Source organism: Neoarius graeffei, chromosome 4, assembly GCF_027579695.1.
Source record: "Neoarius graeffei isolate fNeoGra1 chromosome 4, fNeoGra1.pri, whole genome shotgun sequence".
NCBI classification, from domain to species: domain Eukaryota; kingdom Metazoa; phylum Chordata; class Actinopteri; order Siluriformes; family Ariidae; genus Neoarius; species Neoarius graeffei.
Window position 1 is genome coordinate 75,872,962 of NC_083572.1, and position 23,105 is coordinate 75,896,066.

Below are 23,105 nucleotides of genomic sequence, written 5' to 3' on the forward strand. Positions count from 1 at the left end.
GCCCTCAGATGTTCGAGATGCCTCGGCCAGTCATTACTATAGATGATGTCATCAAGGTAGGCGGCTGCATAGGTGGCGTGGGGGCGGAGGACCCGGTCCATCAGCCGCTGAAACGTAGTGGGCGCCCCAAACAGACCGAATGGAAGTGTGACGAATTGGTGTAATCCGAACGGTATGGAAAAGGCCGTTTTTTTCTCGGGATAGTGGAGTCAAGGGGATCTGCCAGTATCCCTTTGTCAAATCCAGTGTCTAATAAAAGCGAGCAGTGCCTAGTCGATCGAGCAACTCATCAATCCGAGGCATTGGGTACGCGTCAAATTTAGACACCGCATTGACTTTTCTATAGTCCACCCAGAACTGGACCGACCCGTCGGCCTTGGGTACCAAGACCACCGGGCTGCTCCAGTCACTGTGGGACTCCTCGACGATGCCCATTTCGAGCATGGCCTCGAGTTCTTCCCGAACCACCTTTTTTTTGTGTTCGGATAGCCTGTAAGGGCGGCTACGCACTACTACCCCCGGGGGCGTCTCTATGTGGTGCTCTATGAGGTTAGTGTGACCGGGCAGGGGCGAGAACACATCTGAAAACTTGGTCTGCAACTGGGCGACCTCCACGAGTTGGGTCGGGGAGAGGTGGTCTCCACAGGGGACCGGAGGGATACATGACGCCAATGCCCCTTTTTGGACCTCCAGCCCCAGCTCCGCCTTCTCCGGAACCACCGACACCAACGCCACGGGGACCTCCTCATTCCAGAGTTTAAGCAGATTGAGGTGGTAAATCTGTAGCGCCCCACCCCTGTCCGTTCGCCTCACCTCGTAGTCGACGTCCCCGACTCACCATGTGACATCAAAGGGTCCTTGCCACTTGGCGACCAATTTGGAGCTCGATGTGGGCAACAGTACGAGTACTTTGTCTCCCGGTGCGAACTCTTTAAGGCGCGTACCCTTGTTGTACAGGTGGGTTTGCCGTTCTTGGGCCTGCCGCAACTTCTCCTGGGTTAGGTGGGTGAGCGTGTGGAGTTTTGCGCGCAGGTCCATAACGTATTGAATTTCGTTTTTGCTTTGTGAAGGTCCCTCCTCCCAATTTTCCCGCAGCACATCTAGAATGCCGCGCGGCTTACACCCATATAATAATTCGAACGGGGAGAACCCCGTGGAGGCCTGGGGGACCTCTCGCACTGAAAACAGCAAGGGCTCAAGCCACTGATCCCAATTACGTGCGCCCTCACTTACGAATTTTTTAATGATATTCTTAAGGGTGCGATTGAACCGTTCCACTAAACCGTCCGTTTGTGGGTGATACACGCTGGTGCGGATCGGTTTAATCCCCAATAACCCATACAGTTTGTGCAGTGTCTGTGACATAAACGTGGTGCCTTGATCAGTCAGAATCTCTTTCGGGATTCCAACTCGCAGTGGCAGTTCTAGACCAAAATTACTAGGGGGGCCGAGGTGGGGCCAGTGTTTTTTCACGGGGGCACATATGGACAAAACATGGCAATATTTAAGTGTTCAAAATGTTTTGTTTTGTTTATTTAAAACCAAAACAACATACATTGAGCATAAATACAATGAGATAAACATTCTGTCTCAATAGCCTAAACATAAAATAAATTGTGCTCAATAAATCTTAAAACCATGTTTCTCTTTTTTGTAAAATAAGATTTCTATTTTTGCATACAATGAACCTTTTCTTCAGATGTGGCTGCACTGGAGTGTCGTCCAAGCACTTGCTGATATCTGGAGAAAGATGAATACAGTAAATATGAGAGTGCGACTGAGAACAACATTTATTTATCATTATTCATTTATTCATTTATTATTATATCTCATCTCATCTCATTATCTCTAGCCGCTTTATCCTTCTACAGGGTCGCAGGCAAGCTGGAGCCTATCCCAGCTGACTACGGGCGAGAGGCGGGGTACACCCTGGACAAGTCGCCAGGTCATCACAGGGCTGACACATAGACACAGACAACCATTCACACTCACATTCACACCTACGGTCAATTTAGAGTCACCAGTTAACCTAACCTGCATGTCTTTGGACTGTGGGGGAAACCGGAGCACCCGGAGGAAACCCACGCGGACACGGGGAGAACATGCAAACTCCGCACAGAAAGGCCCTCGCCGGCCACGGGGCTCGAACCCAGACCTTCTTGCTGTGAGGCGACAGCGCTAACCACTACACCACCGTGCCGCCCTATTATTATATCTATTATTTTTATTTTATATTTATTAATTATTATTCAGACTTCACACTTTCAGGGTAGGCTATATGAATTGTAGGCCAACACCGCTCACACACACACACACATTTGTTCAACATCACAAACCTGATGGTGCTGTACTTGATATGCATGGTGAATCTGGTTGTCCCAGTGACTCGTTGGGTTGTTCCTCATTCTGTCCCTCAATCTGATCCTGAATGTCTTCATCCTCACTCTCAGATTGCCTTTCAGATGCCTCACTTTCCACCTCTCCAACCACCACCTCTGGCTCTCTCTCCACCTCTGGCTCTCTCTCCTCTTTCATAATCTTCATCTTCCTTACTCTCTCTATGTTGCTTTTTGCCAACAGGGGCAAAAAAGGACATAATGTCCTTCTTGCTCCTTTTCATGATGATAGCCTACAGTAGGCCTATACTAAAAAGTAAACGGAGAGGAATGTAGCCTCTACATATCACAAGGCCATTCAAGTTTTACAAGAAGGTTAAACACTGTCGGTTATTTTACCCATTTCCCAAAAATATTAAGTTAGGCTACTTATTGCTTTGCAATGCACTTTTAAGAAAGCGCAATAAAACGGATTTATTATTGTAGTGAACAACAACAGTAAAACACGGATATGTGCAAACACTGACGTTACAAAATTGAATAATTTTCCTTACCTTCGCCTCTTTGCAGTAGCCTAGTTCTTGCAGGGCTGCAGCTGTTATCTCTCACGTACAAAGTTTACAATTCGTGCTGCTGCTGGTCTTTCTGCTGCAGGTAACAGTGTGCGTGTAGCGCTTTAAGGAGTCCGTGTAGAACACTCCGTCATGTCAGTTCCGATCTTTGAGCCAGCGCACGTCGAAATTAATAAATCTTATCTGTTCAGCACAGGGGCCACAACAGGGGCCAGGAGCAATTATACAGGGGCACTGGCCCCCCCGGCCCCCGTTTAAAACCGCCTATGCCAACTCGGGAGATAACGCGGAAGAGCGCCTCCGCAATACTGCGTGCTGAGATATTGCGCAGAGGCACTGCTTCCGGGTATCGCGTTGCATAGTCCACCAGAACTAATATAAAGCGGTACCCTTGTGTCGACCGATCTAATGGCCCGATGAGATCCATCCCAACTCTTTCAAACGGGGTCTTGATTAATGGTAGAGGGCGCAAAGGCGCTTTTGGAATGGCCGCTGGATTCACTAACTGGCATTCGCGGCACGCCGTACACCACCTACGGACATCACCGCGAATCCCCGGCCAATAGAATCGGGCCATTATTCGGGCTAGTGTCTTATCCTGCCCTAGGTGTCCAGCCATGGGATTAAAGTGAGCCGCCTGGAATACCAATTCCCGGTGGCTCTTTGGAATTAAAAGCTGCGTGACTCGCTCCTTAGTTTGAGTGTCCTGCGTCACTCGGTATAACCTATCCAGGCCCGGCGCCAGGAACAGTTTACTAAGGGGACAATTAGAAATCGCAAGGGGGCAAATATTTTTCATATAGTGTGTAGTAGTGATGGCGGTCTGACAACATGTTTCAAACAATTAACTGCGCCAACCACAAAACCACGGCCCCGAAGGTTGCTTTAGTACGGGAAAATCATGTGATATATTACCAGGGCAGTTGCGCTTTATCAACACCCGTGCCCACCTGTTAACCCTCCCCTCCAATTTTCTCACAGACACGCGTTACAACCGGAAAGATGCCAAACATAAAACAACACACACAAACCTACAGGCAAGTCCTTTACACTTAAAATACATACAAATAGCTCCGCGGCATGAAAACAAAACGTCAATGCAAGTCTAAGGTACTTGGCTCGGTGGCCAAAATCATAATTTAAAAAAAATCAACAGACCCCGCGGCTGCACCAGTAATAGCCTTCCTGACTCGCACTGAGTCAACGCTAACCACTTAATCCACGATCCCAGTTTAGGCGTGTAGGGGACAAAACACTATGAAGTGATGAATTTTCACCCCCGCTGCATGGGGGGTGATGTCGACCATATATGAACACATACACCAACATAAACAGAGATAAACTTAGCCTACAAAGAAAGAAAATGGATTCACAATATTGTGATTGAATTCATTTAATTCGGTGGGGGAAAGACTACTCCCGTAAACTTGACTGCATATTACAGGATATTGCAGAGACAGTGCACTTGTAAGTGTCATAACAACCAATCAGATTTGTTCTACCGTGCCAGTTTTAGTAGTGATTTATGTGAAATGTATTTTTGTGCAATGCGCAACCACTTAATATTTCGTATTTGAAAATGCAAATTATTAATACGTCTATAATACATTATATTTTCATAAGAAAACAAGTGATCTGAGTCTCCGTTGAGGGGGCGAGGCTGTAGCCACGAGGGGGCGACGCCCCCTTTCGCCCCCCCACGGTGCTGGGTCTGAACCTATCCTTCATAATCGCGAAGTTGGGGAAGGACGGGATGGCGTTCAGCGGGAGCGTTTGACCATCGATTACTCTCATTTGGTCAAACGCATGCCGCAGAGTCTCGTCTCGCGACTGCTCTAATGGGAACTCTGTGAGGGATTCCCCAACAGAGAGAGGAGGAGCCTGCTGCTCCTCACTCTGACGCGGAGATGACATAGACGGCTCTGTGACAGCTGCTCCCGCCAAAGCGACACCGGGACCTCCCCCTGTTAAATGGCAGGACCCACTCTTTACTAAGTGTGTCATTAAATCCCGAAATCCCGGCCAATCTGTCCCCAAAATTAAAGAGTGGGTAAGGCAAGGATTAACCGCTGCCTTCACTATAAATTTTTCCACTCTGAAAAAAATGTGGACTGACACCAAAGGGTAGCTGTGAACGTCCCCGTGCACACACAACACCTTTACCCCCTGTGCTCCCCCCAATGCCTCATCTTGAACCAGGCTTTGGTGGATGGAGGTCTGATTGCAACCAGAATCCACCAACGCCTGATATGTAGCCCCTTGAATACTCACCGGTATGCGATACGCTCCGGCCCGATCAAGGGCGGCTCCTGGCACGTCGGGGATCCGAACCACCGCGCCCACGTCCATGACCGTGCACTGCTGTTGGAGGTGGCCCGGCTCCCCGCAGCGCCAGCAAGCCGGCCCAGGCTTCCTCTCCGCACCAGTGTTCTGGGGCTCACTCACCTGAGGGGGGGGAGAGACAGACACAGAAGGGAGAAACGGGAGGGCCCGCGGTGGGAGCGTTGGTGGACCCCGCCAACGCAAGGAGGTGCCGGAACACCTGTCGATCTTCTTGTTGGGCCAACACCAGGGCCTCGAACCGCTGTTCTTGCTCATTTCGGAGTGTGAGTAGCGGCTGGTGCTGGCTTTGCTGGGCCGTGGCGAGGGCATGGACCAGTTCGGCGAACGGGGAGGACTCCATGGGGCTGTTAGGCTACTGTGCTCCAGAACCCGGGTTTCGGCACCACTGTAACAGTTCTCACGAAGGGGTGGAGCACAGAGGACGGCAGGACAGAAATCAGGTTTGAAACTACGATTTTTTATTGCCACACTTTTCAGTGAACAAATTAGAACCCAGACACACACCAACACACAACCGGCGTCTGGTTCCGGGATGAGCTCTCTGCTCTCCCTGTTTAAATAGGGCGCGGTCACTGGGAAGACACACACAAACACAGGTTAATTGACAACAGGTGTAGTGATTCTGCCACTTACCTTCCCTGACTCCGCCCTCCTGTCACAGACCGGCGCTTGGCCATGCCCCCGCTGCCACACATATTTTAACACTCACCTCATTTGGCTGATACTTTTATCCAAAGCAACTTACAGATGCGATACAATACAACTGAGCTGTTAAGGGTTAAAAAATGTAAAGACACAGAATGTCTTTATCAGATTAAATCAGCACATATGCAGTACCAGTGAAAAGTTTGGACACCCCGACTCATTCATAGGTTTTTTTGTATGTTGACTATTTTTTCTACACTGTAGAACAATACTGAAGACACCAAAACTATGAAATAACACATGGAACAGATATGGAATTATGTGGTAAACAAAAAAGTGTTAAAAAAGCAAAATCTGTTTGTATGACACTGACAGCTCAGGGAATGAGGAACTGGGAGGCAGGCTTGACAACTCACGGTGAGGTGTGCTTTATTTTTAATTAAATAAAGAGGACACTGAAAAGCACGGAGCAGCTCAGCTCTCTCTTTCTGTCTGATTACCAGTTTCTTTCTGAAAGAACACGAAAGACACACACAAGAAACCTGCCAGTAATCAAACACAGGTGAAACTCATCACGTGTTACCTGACCCCTCGGTTCTACCAGCTTCATGAGGTAGTCACCTGGAATGCTTTTCAATTAACAGCTGTGCCTCGTCAAAAGTTAATTAGTGCAATTTCTTGCCTTCTTAATGCATTTGAGATCAAACAGTAAATAGTAAATAATAAAAATACAGTAAATAGCCCCATTCCACAACTGTAGTAATCTATATTTGTCAAGAACCGCTCACCCAGGAGTGGTCGACCAACAAAGATCACTCCAAGATCCAGGCGTGTAATAGTCAGTGAGGTCACAAAGGACCCCAGGGTAACTTCTAAGCAACTGAAGGCCTCGCTCACATTGGCTAATGTTAATGTTCATGAGTCCACCATCAGGAGAACACTGAACAGCAATGGTGTGCATGGCAGGGTTGCAAGGAGGAAGCCACTGCTCTCCAAAAAGAACATTGCTGCTCATCTGCAGTTTGCTAAAGATCATGTGGACAAGCCAGAAGGCTATTGGAAAAATGTTTTGTGGACAGATGAGACCAAAATAGAACTTTTTGGTTCAAATGAGAAGCGTTATGTTTGGAGAAAGGAAAACAGTGCATTCCAGCATAAGAACCTTATCTCATCTGTGAAACATGGTGGTGGTAGTATCATGGTTTGGGCCTGTTTTGCTGCATCTGGGCCAGGACGGCTTGCCATCATTGATGGAACAATGAATTCTGAATTATACCAGCGAATTCTAAAGGAAAATGTCAGGACATCTGTCCATAAACTGAATCTCAAGAGAAGGTGGGTCATGCAGCAAGACAACGACTCTAAGCACACAAGTTGTTCTACCAAAGAATGGTTAAAGAAGAATAAAGTTAATGTTTTGCAATGGCCAAGTCAAAGTCCGGACCTTAATCCAATCAAAATGTTATGGAAGGACCTGAAGCGAGCAGTTCATGTGAGGAAACCCACCAACATCCCAGAGCTGAAGCTGTTCTGTATGGAGGAATGGGCTAAAAATTCCTCCAAGCCGGTGTGCAGGACTGATCAACAGTTACCAGAAACGTTTAGTTGTAGTTATTGCTGCACAAGGGAGTCACACCAGATACTGAAAGCAAAGGTTCACATACTTTTGCCACTCACTGATATGTAATATTGGATCATTTTCCTCAATAAATAAATGACCAAGTATAATATTTTTGTCTCATTTGTTTAACTGGGTTCTCTTTATCTACTTTTAGGACTTGTGTGAAAATCTGATGATGTTTTAGGTCATATTTATGCAGAAATATAGAAAATTCTAAAGGGTTCACAAACTTTCAAACACCACTGTATATGGTTCTATAATCATTTGCTCATAAATGTGATTAGCGTGTGTATGACTTTTGAGCACTATCACTTCTTCAGACCCTCTTGTTGCACTTCTGGCTCGCTGTGTCTCTTCCTACAACTGTCTTATATTTGTTTTTTTTGTTTGCTGATGCAGTGTTAGTTTAGCAGCACTTATCTCACTGTTGTGCTTGGATTGTGTCTTGCCTCTTTTGTGAGTCACTTTGGCTAAACAAATAAATATATGTGAATAAAGGGAAATGAGATCACTGATATGATTCAGAGAAGAGTTAGTGAATTCTCTGTGGAGATACAGATCTACAGGATGAAGTGTGCGAGTCAGCACACACCAGTTTCTTGGTAAATGAACTGTAACATTACAAAACTAAAAACAAAATGTGTCCTGAAAATACATCTGGCAGATTAATTTTTATATGCTGTCTGTATGTGTGTTTTTGTTTGGAATGTGTGGACCATATTAAATTGTGAGGGTTAGTCACATTAATACATTTTTCCAGAGTGAGAAGGTTGGAAGTTCTGGTTTCCACGGGTGTTTGTGTTTATGAAGCTGACTGTGTGCTTGGGTCTCACCGGAGAGGAGTTCCAGTAGAGCTTAAGACCAGACATGATATTTCATGGGTTTGAACATTAAATAGTTATTCCACGAAATCAAGTCGTATGCGAGGTGATAGCCGACGAGGCGAGTCAGCTATAAGTTATATATTACAAGACTGAGTGGAATAACTGTTTTATTCTATCCACATTCACTGGATTTTGAGAAACAGAACATTTTTATTTTAATTTTTTGCAAATTCGATAAATAAAAACTTTATGCAAAACATCCAACAAAATAATTTCCACTTAGAATCTAAACAAACCAGCAAAATGACAGTAGCGATTTGTGAAAAATGCTATAATAATAATTCTTGAAAAATAAAAAAGATACATTCTTACCATCAAATACTTTTATTCCATATTTTGTTGCGCTTTTTTTTTTGTATTTTTTGGGGTTTTGTTTTCGAGTAGAGTTTTTATTTCGTCCTCGGTTGGTTCAGCAACATGTGCCACCATTTTGTTTTTCTCTACTCATGGTATATGAGCTGATATCCTAGTAGTAGAGTAGCCAATCAGAGCGCATGATTGCTCATATCCACTGAATATGGATAGAATAATTTCTTCTAGCTTGGGAGGTCAGATTCTTGGAGTGTGGTGAGTTCAAGTTCCAGTTTAAAACTGCATGTCCAGTTAAAGATTAAATTCCCACACATAGAAACTTGAACAACATTAGCGAGTGAAATCTCAAATCACATTAATAATCAAACCACATTAACAGCTGAATACTTTAGTACCTAGTTATTCTAGTAGCTGTTTGTTTCCCTCAGGCTGACATTTTTGATATCAACACACAAGCTGCTACTAATCTTAGGACTGTTATCATTGCTTATTAGGAGCTCAGGGTGGGTGATTTGTGGTGGGGTGTGTCTGGGTGATGATAAGAAGACGTAAACCACAGTGTGTTGGGTTTCAGCTCTTCAGATCAACAGCCTTAATTTGATTCCTGAATCCCTTGCGTAGTTTGAGACCACTCTGATCTAATCGTTCCAAGCAGCAAGCTCAGCAGAAAAGCCACAGTGTATGGTGGGAGGGGTTTCTTTTCTCAGCCTCGAACAAAAGAGCCAGTGTGTGAAAGTTCAAACGCCACACTTTATTTCAGTCTTCCAAACAACATTGCTCTCTGGCAGTGATTGTGATATTATCAGGAAAGGGTCTGCATAAACAACAGTAAAAATCTGTGATAAAAAGCAACAAGACGTCTGTGTTAATTACATGGGAACGGCCAACACAACAAGCCTGCTTGTCAAAATATGTGAAGTCAAATAGAATTGAGAGGAAAGCCTCGTTTACACTTGTTTTGGTTGGGGGATATGGGGTGTGTGTATGGGGGGTGATTATTTATGTAATTACCGAGAACAGATATGATTTTGATCCAGTACAAAAACAGAGCTCATTTACAGTAAACCTGGAAATGGAAATGGCTGTTATTGTTATTGTCACATGACACTGGGTGTGATGCGTCAATCCAGTAATTAGGAATTAAAACCTTACAAATTACATTACAGAACATCTCATCTCATTCTCATCATCTCTAGCCGCTTTATTCTGTTCTACAGGGTCGCAGGCAAGCTGGAGCCTATCCCAGCTGACTACAGGCGAAAGGCGGGGTACACCCTGGACAAGTCGCCAGGTCATCACAGGGCTGACACATAGACACAGACAACCATTCACACTCACATTCACACCTACGGTCAATTTAGAGTCACCAGTTAACCTAACCTGCATGTCTTTGGACTGTGGGGGAAACCGGAGCACCCGGAGGAAACCCACGCGGACACGGGGAGAACATGCAAACTCCACGCAGAAAGGCCCTCGCCGGCCACGGGGCTCAAACCCAGGACCTTCTTGCTGTGAGGCGACAGCGCTAACCACTACACCACCGTGCCGCCTCATTACAGAACATCCTTGGCTAATAATAATTATTCTATCCAAATTCACTGGATATGAACAATCGCACGCTCTGATTGGCTAGTCTACTAGAGCGGCGGCTACAATTATCAACACTTTAACGATCTTTTGGCCATTGTAAAAGTAGAAAAGACTTTCAATATGTAAATTGTGCATGAATAATTACTCAAACTTCCACTGGGAAAAAAAAAGAGTTGATTCCCGATTACTTAATGTATCGGATCACATGACACCGTTCCACAATTATCGACACCTTTGTCCACAGTTATCGACACTGTTCCACAATTATCGACATCCAGATGATTATTTATTTTTAAAAAAATTGGTATGTGGTATTAAGTTAACAAAACAGTTTTTTATGGAAAATTTGTTTTACATAGACTTATATTTAGTACAAAATATCTTTTATATAAATATATCGATGTCGGTACTTACGTAAATGAGGAAATAATTCTAATGTTTGTAAACAAATGAACTGATAATGTTTAACCTGTCAGTAAAATCAGCCTTGCTCTTTTTGTTCCACTTTCTAAGTATTTTCGTAGATCACATTTTGTTATTCATTGTTGTTGTTTGTATTAGTTTCTAGTTTTGTAGTTTACCAGCAAATGTCAACAGGAAATTGACATTGTAACCACATGAAAATCCAGGTCAATAGTCGCATGTCATTCCTTGAACCTAAATATAAAATGTCTACTGATATTGTAATATGTGGTAGATATTTACAACAAACTGCAAAAAAAAAATCTGAATGGAATAGAAAAATCTGAATATTTCAAGCATGTAATTTTTTATATGCTAGGAATTTAATTCTGGTCTAATTCTATTTATTGCAATAGGATTCCAAATACTCATGAAATATTGGTGAATTTGATAAGTAAAAACATGTCCATGGTCTTTCCACCATGCTTACCTGCGATGATGACATCTGGGTTTTCCTCAAATGGCTGATCGTGTTAAAAAAATTCCATCTCCGGTAACGAGCTGTGTCATCAGACGACAAGATCAAAGAGCGAGGGGGGTCTTCCAGTTGATTAACCAATAATAACTGTTGTAACTGAAACTCACCTTTGTAAAATTGTTTTTTATTGGTAAATCTGAAAAGGTGTCAATAATTATGGACTGTTGATAATTTTAGCCGCTACTCTACTGTTCTATCAGCTCATATACCGTGAGTAGAGAAAAACAAAAATCAAGGGCGGCACGGTGGTGTAGTGGTTAGCACGGTTGCCTCACAGCAAGAAGGTTCTGGGTTCAAACCCAGCGGCCGGTGAGGGCCTTTCTGTGTGGAGTTTGCATGTTCTCCCCGTGTCTGCGTGGGTTTCCTCCGGGTGCTCCGGTTTCCCCCACAGTCCAAAGACATGCAGTTAGGTTGACGTGGGGCGGCCTTGGGCTGAAGTGCCCTTGAGCAAGGTACCTAACCCCTGAGTGCTCCCCGGGCGCTGTAGTGTGGCTGCCCACTGCTCTGAGTGTGCGCGTGTGTGCTGCTTCAGATGGGTTAAATGCAGAGGATGAATTTCACTGTGCTTGAAGTGTGCATGTGACAAATAAAGGTTTCTTCTTTTCTTCAAAATGGCGGAGCGTGTTACTGAACCAACCAAGGATGAAATAAAAACTCAACTCGAAAACAAAACCTCAGAAAATACAAAAAGAGCAACAAAATATGGAATAAAAGTCCAGTGGATATAAAAAGTGTACACACCCCATTAAAAATTATAGGTTTTTCTGACTGAAAAAAACGAGACCACAGTAAATAATTTCAAAACTTTTCCCACCTTTAATGTGACCTATAACCTGTAGAATTCAATTGAAAACAAATAAATCGGTTAGAGGGAAAAACATAAAAAATAAAAAATGTACAATAAACTGGTTGCATAAGTGTGCACACCCTTAAACTAATACTTTGTTGAAGCACCTTTTGATTTAATTACAGCATTCAGTCTTTTTGGGTCGGAGTCTATCAGCCTGCCACATCTAGACTTGGCAATATTTGCCCATTCTTCCTTGCAAAAGCGCTCCAAATCTGTCAGATTGCAAGGGCATCTCTTGTGCACAGCCCTCTTCAGGTCACCCCACAGACTTTCAATTGGATTTAGGTCTGGGCTCTGGCTGGGCCATTCCAAAACTTTTTTGGAATCATTATCATGCTGGGTCATTCCATGCCAAATCAAAAAATATCTGACAAATTTATGCTCGACCATCTCAGATTTCAATGAAATTTGGAGGGCTCAGAGATACTATTAAAAGAAGTTAATCCCCAAAATTTGAGCTTCCTATCTCCAACGGTTTCAGAGATACAGGCATTTGAATTTTTCGATTTTTTTGCATTTTGCTCAAAACATACATATTTCAAAGTGTAATATAATCTTTATTATGCAAGATAGAAACCTAAAGTTTTGCACAGAGAGACTCAATGTCTTGTACTACAAACTTCAACTTAGAATTTCAATGGTCATTGTATATTAGATGGTGATTTTAACAAGGAAATTAAAGACAAATTTGCATTTTTTGCATTTTTAATTCATTCTGGAAGCTTGCCTGTGGCAGTAATGCTTAAACTAAGAATGTTATTCAAATCTACACAGAAATATCTACCAATTTCAGTTTTACCAAGTCTCCACTATTCCTAGTTTGTCTGTAATAGGGTTTTGAAATTTGCCGATTTCTAAAACATGCCATTTTCAGTAGCAAGAAATCCAATGTGGGATAGCAGTTAGGAACTTGTAAATTTTTTTCAGTAATCCCCAAGACCCATATTTTATATTTCCAAATTTTTGTTCTGTGTCTCTCAAGTATTTATAACTACAGGGGTTTAAAAAATCCATTTAAACCAAATTCGAATTTTTGATATATTTTCATATAACTGATATTTGAGGGTTAATAAATGCTTCAATAAGGCTCAAGTAGGTTAGGAGACATGTTTCTTCCTCAATTTTAAATAAAATTTCAATTAATGCTCAGTATTAATTATTTGTAAATTGATTTTAATCTAAGACTGTGTAACATTAGCAATCAATGACCAGCTATTGTGTACCAGTCAACAGCCAGCCTTATCAATATCAACACAGCACAATAGGTGACCTTTGATACCAGAACAGGTGGCTCATATCTTAGTTTTAGAGTCTGTAAACTACATACTTGTTCAGATAACATTATATTGCTTGGATTATATTAAATACATTGTAATACAGAGCACTGAGAACATTTACCAATGTTATTAACTGAATGTGTTTCTTTGCAAGGATTGGATATTTTGAATAGTTGACTAGGGAATTTAATTGTAGTTGCTTTCAATTTGAGATCAGTATAAATGATTTTGTTCTTAGACATCTAGAAATGGCTGAACTTCCTCCCTGTTCTAAAGGAATTGGACTAAAGAAAGATTCTGACTGCCATAAACTAACATACAACAGAAATTGTAAGTTAAATACAACAGAAATTGTAAGTTAAATACACTCTCTCAGTATAGTTTGGAGCAAATTTCATTAATTAATAAAATTTCATTTTAGAACATAAAGTTTCTTCTACCCGTTGCAGCTTTGCTTTGCCATATGCAGCTTTCAGCCAATTGACACAAGGCTTTTGTCAAGTGATTCAGCTACCTCACCAGTGTATGTTGGATCCACATCTACACACATGCTCTCTTGTTCTGATTCTGTAGAACCTGCTGAATCTGCTTGGCTTAAATGTTCTTTTCACTCTCTGTGAACATTTAGAACACAATTTTTGTCCAGGTTTAATATTTTTATTTATCAGTTTTGAAAGTGAATCTGCTGTTTCAGGAAGAATTGAATGTAATTCTGTTTTAACTTTTTTTCTTGTGCCTTTCATATGGATCACAACAACTTTTCTGTAGCTCTTCATATTTCATCAGAAACAGTTTCTCATGATGCAGACATACTGTGTCTGTGCTTGAAATGTTCTCAAGTTCAGTTCTCTGTTTAATTAATGAAATTTGCTCCAAACTATACTGAAAGAGTGTATTTAACTTACAATTTCTGTTGTATGTTAGTTTATGGCAGTCAGAAGTTCAGCCATTTCTAGATGTCTAAGAACAAACTCATTTATACTGATCTCAAATTGAAAGCAACTACAATTAAATTCCCTAGTCAACTATTCAAAATATCCAATCCTTGCAAAGAAACACACTCAGTTAATAACATTGGTAAATGTTCTCAGTGCTCTGTATTACAATGTATTTAATATAATCCAAGCAATATAATGTTATCTGAACAAGTATGCAGTTTACAGACTCTAAAACCAAGGGCGTAGGTTTGGTCTAAGCTTTGGTAGGGACATTACAACTTACCCCCTCCCCCCCCCCCCCAACCCACCCATAACTTGATCATACATCACGTGTACACAACCACACTCATACTCAGCGGAACAGTTCAAGAACACTTTACTTATTCCTTTTCTAAATTCAGCATACATTTTGCATTTTGTCCTCTTATGCAGTTAAGAGAAAAACATTCCAGGTAAGATCAAAATAAATAACTATTATTGGGATCTTCTGTATTATACAGCAAACATAAATCCAGATAAGAACAAAGAAATAACTTCTTGCACTTCAGGTAAATGATGCAATCTCTACATTATTGGGATATTGTGCATTTAAGAGAAAAATATCCAGAAAAGAACAAATAAATAATATCTTGCACTATATAAAAATAAATAAATAAAAATCTCTGTATTATTGCAGTGTTTGTTGCATGCTTATGTGCATCTGTGTTTTATCAACTGGCAAAACTAAATATGTAAACATAAATGCTTAGAACTTTTACACCCATCTAAATGCAGTGTAATCTGCAGATTTTTACAGGGGTATGAATATGTCTGTAATGTTATTTAAATACACCAAACACATGCCTCCGTCTGTCATTAGCAGACACAAACTGCTGCCCAATTTCTTTCAAATCAATGAGGTCAAGTGCTGTTTGATGCACATGGCATACGCTGACGTTGTTAAGGCGCTGCTGGGTCATTGTCGACCTCAGCCAGGTTTTTAGCCTTTTCAAAGCACTGAAGCTTCTTTCAGCTTCCGCTGATGCCACAGGGATAACTAACAACAGCCTAACAAGTTTCTCCACCTCATCAAACAGGCCACGTACTTCACTGGGCATCCCTCTCAGGATATCTGCAGCTTCTCCACTTGATTTCAGTGCATGCTTGTTGAGAAACATGGGAAGCTGAATCCTCAGACTCTCCCTGTCAATCTCTGGATACTCTCCAATAGTGTCATTAAGCCTACCGGTGAGGAGCACATCCTCAACCTGTTTGAATTTCTCCAGATCAGGTTGGTTGAATCTGTCTTTGAACTGCATATCCAAACAGTCCAAGACCTTGAAAAACTCAATCCTGTAGAACTCCTCTGCTGTCTTGTCATGTTGCCATGATGTATTTAGCTCAGGTGAAAAGAAATTATGCTATGACTGAGTTCAAACTGGACAAAAAGAAAACTATAGTGACAAAAGCACAGATTCTTAACCTGCACAAGGCTTGCATCTGTCTTCTGTTGTCTAATTTCATGCACAGAGTTTTCATTAATTAGCGACAACAACTGGCAAGCTTTATAGCCACCAGGCTACACTAGCACTAACTAACTAATTAAAACGGGAGCTATCAGCATCTTTCCATTACTTTCCATGACTTCCCGTGTTTATTGCATGTATCTGCCAGGGCTTTATTCTGTTGGCTACTACAGACAGTTAAAACTAGCACTCCAAAAAGACACGGGAGGGGAGGAGGAAATATAACACTTAGCTAAGCCTTCACTGAACGCTGCAATAATTGTGTTGCGTGACACAGCTAAATATCAAACTTCTGGGCGCACTATACTTACTGTCGCGGTGGTGAAATAACTTCTAATGTCCCGTTTCTTTTTTGATGGCAATGGCATTGTTGTCTCTTAAGCTTATAAAGTAGAACAGTGGTCAAATTCAGAATGACAAATTTATACAGTTTCGGGCCATTATGAGCCAGATGCGTTGCCGCTTTCAGCACCACAGCACATGGACCTCTGCTTTCACATGAGGCTACCTGACTGGCACCACTGATGACCATCGCTCTGTTGCAGCCAATGAAATAGCGGCATGGGTCGTCATAGCTCCGAATACATCTCGGAACCTCTCATAAACAAAACGTTTAAATTAATGCTACCACTGCATAGTATATTGAAATATTACATTAATAAATGTAGATTTTCACTATATTAAAATAAAATGGTAAATATTGGTAGGGACTATTTTGTATTCCCCAAATATTGATTGTGATATGTCCCTACCATCCCTATATAAATCTACGCCATTGTCTAAAACTATAAGATATGAGCCACCTGTTCTGGTATCAAAGGCCACCTATTGTGCTGTGTTGATATTGGTAAGGCTGGCTGTTGACTGGTACACAATAGCTGGTCATTGATTGCTAATGTTACACAGTCTTAGATTAAAATCAATTTACAAATAATTAATACTGAGCATTAATTGAAATTTTATTTAAAATTGAGGAAGAAACATGTCTCCTAACCTACTTGAGCCTTATTGAAGCATTTATTAACCCTCAAATATCAGTTATATGAAAATATATCAAAAATTCGAATTTGGTGAAAATGGATTTTTTAAACCCCTGTAGTTTAAAAATACTTGAGAGACACAGAACAAAAATTTGGAAATATAAAATATGGGTCTTGGGGATAAGTGAAAAAAATTTACAAGTTCCTAACTGCTATCCCACACTGGATTTCTTGCTACTGAAAATGGCATGTTTTAGAAATCGGCGAATTTCAAAACCCTATTACAGACAAACTAGGAATAGTGGAGACTTGGTAAAACTGAAATTGGTAGATATTTCTGTGTAGATTTGAATAACATTCTTAGTTTAAGCATTACTCCCACAGGCAAGCTTCCAGAATGAGTTAAAAATGCAAAAAATGCAAATTTGTCTTTTTAATTTCCTTGTTAAAATCACCATCTAATATACAATGACCATTGAAATTCTAAGTTGAAGCTTGTAGTACAAGACATTGAGTCTCTCTGTGCAAAATTTTAGGTTTCTATCTTGCATAATAAAGATTATATTGCACTTTGAAATATGTATGTTTTGAGCAAAAAACAAAAAAAATCGAAAAATTCAAATGCCTGTATCTCTGAAACTATTGGTGATAGGAAGCTCAAGTTTTGGGGATTAACTTCTTTTAATAGTATCTCTGAGCCCTCCAAATTTCATTGAAATCTGAGATGGTCGAGCATAACCTCTTGTTGATTTGGCATGGAATGACCCTGCTGAAAGATGAAAGTCCTCTTCATCTTCAGCTTTCTAGCAGACACCTGAATGTTTTGGGCCAAAATTGACTGGTATTTAGAACTGTTCATAATTCCCTCCACCTTGACTAAAGCTCCTGTGCCAGCTGAAGAAAAACAATCCCAAAACATGATGCTGCCACCACCATGCTTCACCGTGGGTATGGTGTTCTTTTGGTGATGCGCAGTGTTGTTATTGTGCCAAACATACCTTTTGGAATTGTGGCCAAAAAGTTCAACTTTGGTTTCATCAGATCATAACACATTTTCCCACATGCTTTTGATATATTTTATTTTGCAAAATTTAGCCGGGCCTGGATGTTTATCTTTGACCCTACCTCATAGTCCAGACACATGGAGAATACGGGAGATTGTTGTCACATGTAGTACACAACCAGTACTTGCCAGAAATTCCTGCAGCTCCTTCAGTGTTGCTGTCGGCTTCTCGGCAGTCTCCCTGACCAGTTTTCATCTTGTCTTTTCATCAGTTTTGGAGGAACGTCCAGTTCTCGGTAACGTCACTGTTGTCCCATATTTTCTCCACTTCTTGATGACTGTCTTCACTGTGCTCCATGGTATATCTAATGCTGTGGAAATGTTTTTGCACCCTTCTCCTGATTGATACCTTTCAACAATGAGATCCCGTTGATGCTTTGTAAGCTCTCTGTGAACCCTGGCTTTTGCTGGAGGATGCAACGGAGTAAATGTCTGAACTTTATTTGGGGTTAATCAGTCATTTTAATTGATGGCAGACGTGAACGCAAAAAGACTGAATGCTGTAATTAAATCAAAAGGTGCTTCAACAAAGTATTAGTTTAAGGGTGTGCATACTTATGCAATCAGCTTATTGTACATTTTTTATTTTATGTTTTCCCCCTAACAGATTTGTTTGTTTTTCAATTGAATTGTACAGGCTATAGGTCACATTAAAAGTGGGAAAAGTTTTGAAATTATTTATTGTGATCTCATTTTTTACATCAGATAAACCTATTATTTTAACGGGGTGTGTACACTTTTTATATCCACTGTATTTGATGGTAAGAACGTATCTTTTTTATTTTTCAAGAATTATTATTATAGCATTTTTCACAAATTGCTACTGTCATTTCGCTGGTTTGTTTACATTCTAAGTGGAAATGATTTGGTCCGACGTTTTGTACAAAGTTTTTAATTTATCGAATTTGCAAAAAAATAAAATAAAAATGCTTTGTCAAAATCCAGTGAATATGGATAGAATAAAACAGTTATTCCACTCAATCTCGTCATACATTTCTTATAGCTGACTCGGCACTACACGCCTCATCAGCTATTAGCTCATGTACGACTCGATTTCATGGAATAACTGTTAATTAGCTATTTCTCATTATTTCTGTTATGTATCTTCTCTTCATGTGTCTGTTCTTTCTTTCTTTCTTTCTTTCTTTCTTTCTTTCTTTCTTTCTTTCTTTCTTTCCAGCTTTTTGATTGAACTCTTCATCTCCTTTGTCTCTAGGTGGCGCTACATCTGCGGCCCATCCAGTCTCTGTCCGTGCACAAAAAGCCGCTGGTCTTTGTGCTCAACTCGCCCAAGCCGTTCCAGTGGAAGATTCATGCGGCTAACCTGGCTCCTGGAATTAAAAGGATCTTCCATGTGAGTTGACATTTAGCTTCCATCTTTTCTCAAGCTATCATCTCTTTGGCTTGTTCACTATATCCATCTTTTCCTCTACATGATGAATATTCACCAACAGCTTATTCCAGGACAACACTTGGCTCTTTTAAAGCGAGCCCATCTTCCCCCTAAAAACACATTCCCTAACACCTGTCAGCCATCTTTCCATTCGCTCAAAGCTGTATTCAGGTGCATGTCTCCAGAGGGAAAGTGCAGACAGATACACATGCCCGTACACATGACACCATGCCAAGGTAACCATCCATCTCAGACTCTCAGACAGATGTCCGTTGTTCTCCTGATTGCGTCTGGCTGATGTTCACAGGTTGGTATTGATTTGCCACCGTCTGCAAACACTAACTGCACTCAATGACGGATGGCTAATGATGGTGTTGTGAAAGTTAGCTGGGTGCTGAGGTTTCGCTGTTAGCCACGGATACCCTCCATTTCTCTCTGTCGCTCTGATGCTTTTTTTTTTTTTTGCCAGTTCACCTCACAGCTGGAAAGAATCACAGTAGTGCTACTTTTAAAGAACGTTTAAAGTTTAAGAAACCCCGCAAATTGCAGTCTGCATTGTGTGTTAGCTGTCTTGGCGTGGCACTGAGATTTCCATTACAGGTAGCCTAAACCTTCTCACAACTTGCCTTTAAAGATCACATCTCACCTGGGTCTTCATCTTAAGAAAACACTTTTGAATCATTTTCGATAAGGGTAGGTCTGCCTGAGAGATTGTCTGACCTGGGAATTATCAGCAACACAGGAATTCTATTCAAATGATCCGATTAACTTAATGAAGTCTTTTGTACTCGTCTGTCCAAAATAACATCATGGTATGATCCAGACCAATTTCTTTTCCCTGGCTTGATTGCGAGGACACTAAAAAACTTTTAGGTGATTTTGAAATAAACATCCTTTGAATACCTGTGATGACCTGGCGACTTGTCCAGGGTGTACCCCGCCTTTCGCCCGTAGTCAGCTGGGATAGGCTCCAGCTTGCCTGCGACCCTGTAGAAGGATAAAGCGGCTAGAGATAATGAGATGAGATGAGATGAGATATCCTTTGAATAACATACCAAACATAGTCAGTAAAGCATCCCATCCATCCATTATCCATAACCGCTTATCCTGTACAGGGTCGCAGGCAAGCTGGAGCCTATCCCAGCTGACTATGGGTGAGAGGCGGGGTACACCCTGGACAAGTCGCCAGGTCATTGTAGGGCTGACACAAAGATGAACAACCATTCACACTCACATTCACACCTACGGTCAATTTAGAGCCACCAATTAACCTAACCTGCATGTCTTTGGACTGTGGGGGAAACTGGAGCACCCAGAGGAAACCCAAGCAGACACAAGAACATGCAAACTCCACACAGAAAGGCCCCCATCAGCCACTGGGCTTGAACCCACAACCTTCTTACTGTGAGGCGACAGTGCTAACCACTACATCACCATGCCACTCATCAGTAAAGCAGCTTTCACCATATAGAAATGAAAATCAACTGATCAGGACCTTCAGACCTCAGCTTTCCTATTACCCAAGAGACTCGGTTCTATGAATTTGGCTTTATGTCCTCTTCATTTCTGATGGATGCTGGCAAAAGCACTCGCGTAGCTGGCAGGTTGTGTGCAATAATCATTTTCTGATGCACCTTAGCTTTACACCATAGCATTGCACAAGAATGCAGTATTGGGAGTTTGTATTATTTCCATATGTGGCAATGTGCTCTGCTCAGCTGCCTCTTTTATGGATGAAGTTCAACTTGCTTGGAAAACTGGAACCGAAACCCAGAACACATATCCAAACTTTGGCGTATGCGTTAATACCTTGCGAACATCTTTCCTAATGACCACTGAGAGGAGATGAGAAGAGGTCAAACATACATACAACATAAGTACACTCACTGGCCACTTTATTATGAACACCCATCCACCTGCTGGTTTATGCAGTTATCTAATCAGCCAATCCCTTAACAGCAGCATAATCAATAAAATCATGCAGATACAAATCAAGAGCTTCAGTTAATGTTCACTTCAAACATCAGAATAGGAAAAATTATGATCTCAAAGTATGGCTTTCTTTCACTGTGGCATGGGTGTTGGTTTGAGCCAGATGAACTAGTTTGAGTATTTCAGAAAGTGCTGATCTCCTGGGGTTTTCGCACACAACAGTCTCTAGAGTTTACACAGAATGGTGTGAAAAACAAAAAACATCGAGTGAGTGGGTGACAGTTCTGTGGGTGGAAACAAATGCCTTGTTGATAAGAGAGGTCAGAGGAAAACGGCCAGATTGGTTCGAGCTGCCAGGGAGGATATAACAACTCCTATAATCACTTTTTACAACCGTGGTGAGCAGAAAGGCATCTCAGCATGCAACAGCAGAAGACCACATTGGGGTCCACTCCTGCCAAGCCAAGAACAGGAATCTTAGAATCAAGAACAAGTTCCTATGAAAGTGGCCGGTGAGTGTCTGCCACCATCTTTCCACCGCTAGTCTTTTTTCTTGCATACTATGGATCGTAATGGATGGAACATCTGGATATAGATATAGATGTTCGAACTATAGAAATAATTGACAGCAACATTGACCTGCTGACTGTGTATATTCATGTCACATGAAATTGTAGAGTGTATTTTTGCTGCTGTGGATGGTTCCCCATGGATATACATATAACTCTCTTAAGAGTTCTTCCTTACCATTGCCTTGCTCGTCAGGGATCTAAATCCACATCTGTATTTCTGTAAAGCTGCTTTGTGGCAGTGTCTATTATTAAAAGCACTATGCAAATCAAAATGAATCTGTCGCTTTATATGTAAACAGTATTTCTAACGCAGTGATTTTCCCCTCATGTCAAATACAAATCAGCTATAACTGTCGCTACGAAGGGCGTATTCCAGTTGTATTTCTGTTATTACCCATTTTCTGAGGTAGAGCGCTACTGGGAAATGTTTCCATTTCCAGCCTGAGGGCTTCTCAGTAATTACATGGATACATTCACATGCACAATGCCCTGGCTCAATATCGTATTCCTAGATGAATGTGGTTACACGCGCACATTGAGTGTACCTGATCTCTGTGTTTTTGGCAGTCGGAATTGTTTTGACAGTTGGAGGGAAGAAGCGAAAATTAGCTGTCTGCTCAGTAATGCTTAAAATAAGTCTATCTTGCTATTGTGCTGGTGATCAACAGCTATAGAGCTCTTATTTTGTGAACAAGTTGTTTTTAGGTCCACGTGATCCATCAGGTTGTTGGTGGGGAGTATATTTCCCATAAGGCCATTCTCGCCTGGAGATTTCTTCGAAGCATTTATTAAGAAACACCTTATCCTCTAGGGGTGTAGGATCTCAGAAGGGCTTTAGTCTTGAACGCATTTAATTTCACAATGTTGACATCAGTAATGTTGTTATTTACATGCAGAAATGTAGAAATGGTTCGAGCTGAATAAAACACAAAAATGAAGAAATTAATTAAATGAATTGACAAAAAAAGAGCTTTAGAACCTGTACTTTCACAAACGTTTGATAACTGCGAGTGCTTGAAATCACATAACATGATTTTCCTGCGAAAATACAACGGGATAAATAGATGTCACAAAATGCTTACAAATTACACAGAAAATTAATTAAATAACAATTAAATGCATATTACGAACTGAAATTTGTCTACTTACAAAATTTTGGCCCTTCTTGCCACCGCAGCGGTACCCCACAATGATGAAAACAAACTGTAACATGACACCCCGGCACCATTTACATGAAAAGAACCAGCTAGCAGTGTTCTTCTGGCCTTTAAATTTGACGTCATAAACCTGGATTTAAAACTGGACCCGGCCAAAAAACATCACGTGCATTAACTGGGCCAAACCACAACATT

The 23,105-nt window shown here is 41.4% G+C and overlaps 1 protein-coding gene across 3 annotated transcripts in view; it reads left to right on the forward strand.

The window, feature by feature from the left end:
- Positions 1 to 23,105, forward strand: part of tgfbr3 (transforming growth factor, beta receptor III) — a 215,115-nt gene that overhangs the window by 113,430 nt on the left and 78,580 nt on the right. For all 3 annotated transcript variants that reach the window (XM_060919731.1, XM_060919733.1, XM_060919732.1), the window contains exon 4: positions 19,073 to 19,210. In XM_060919731.1, the coding sequence (XP_060775714.1) occupies positions 19,073 to 19,210 (138 nt within the window). The remainder of the gene's footprint in view (positions 1 to 19,072; positions 19,211 to 23,105) is intronic.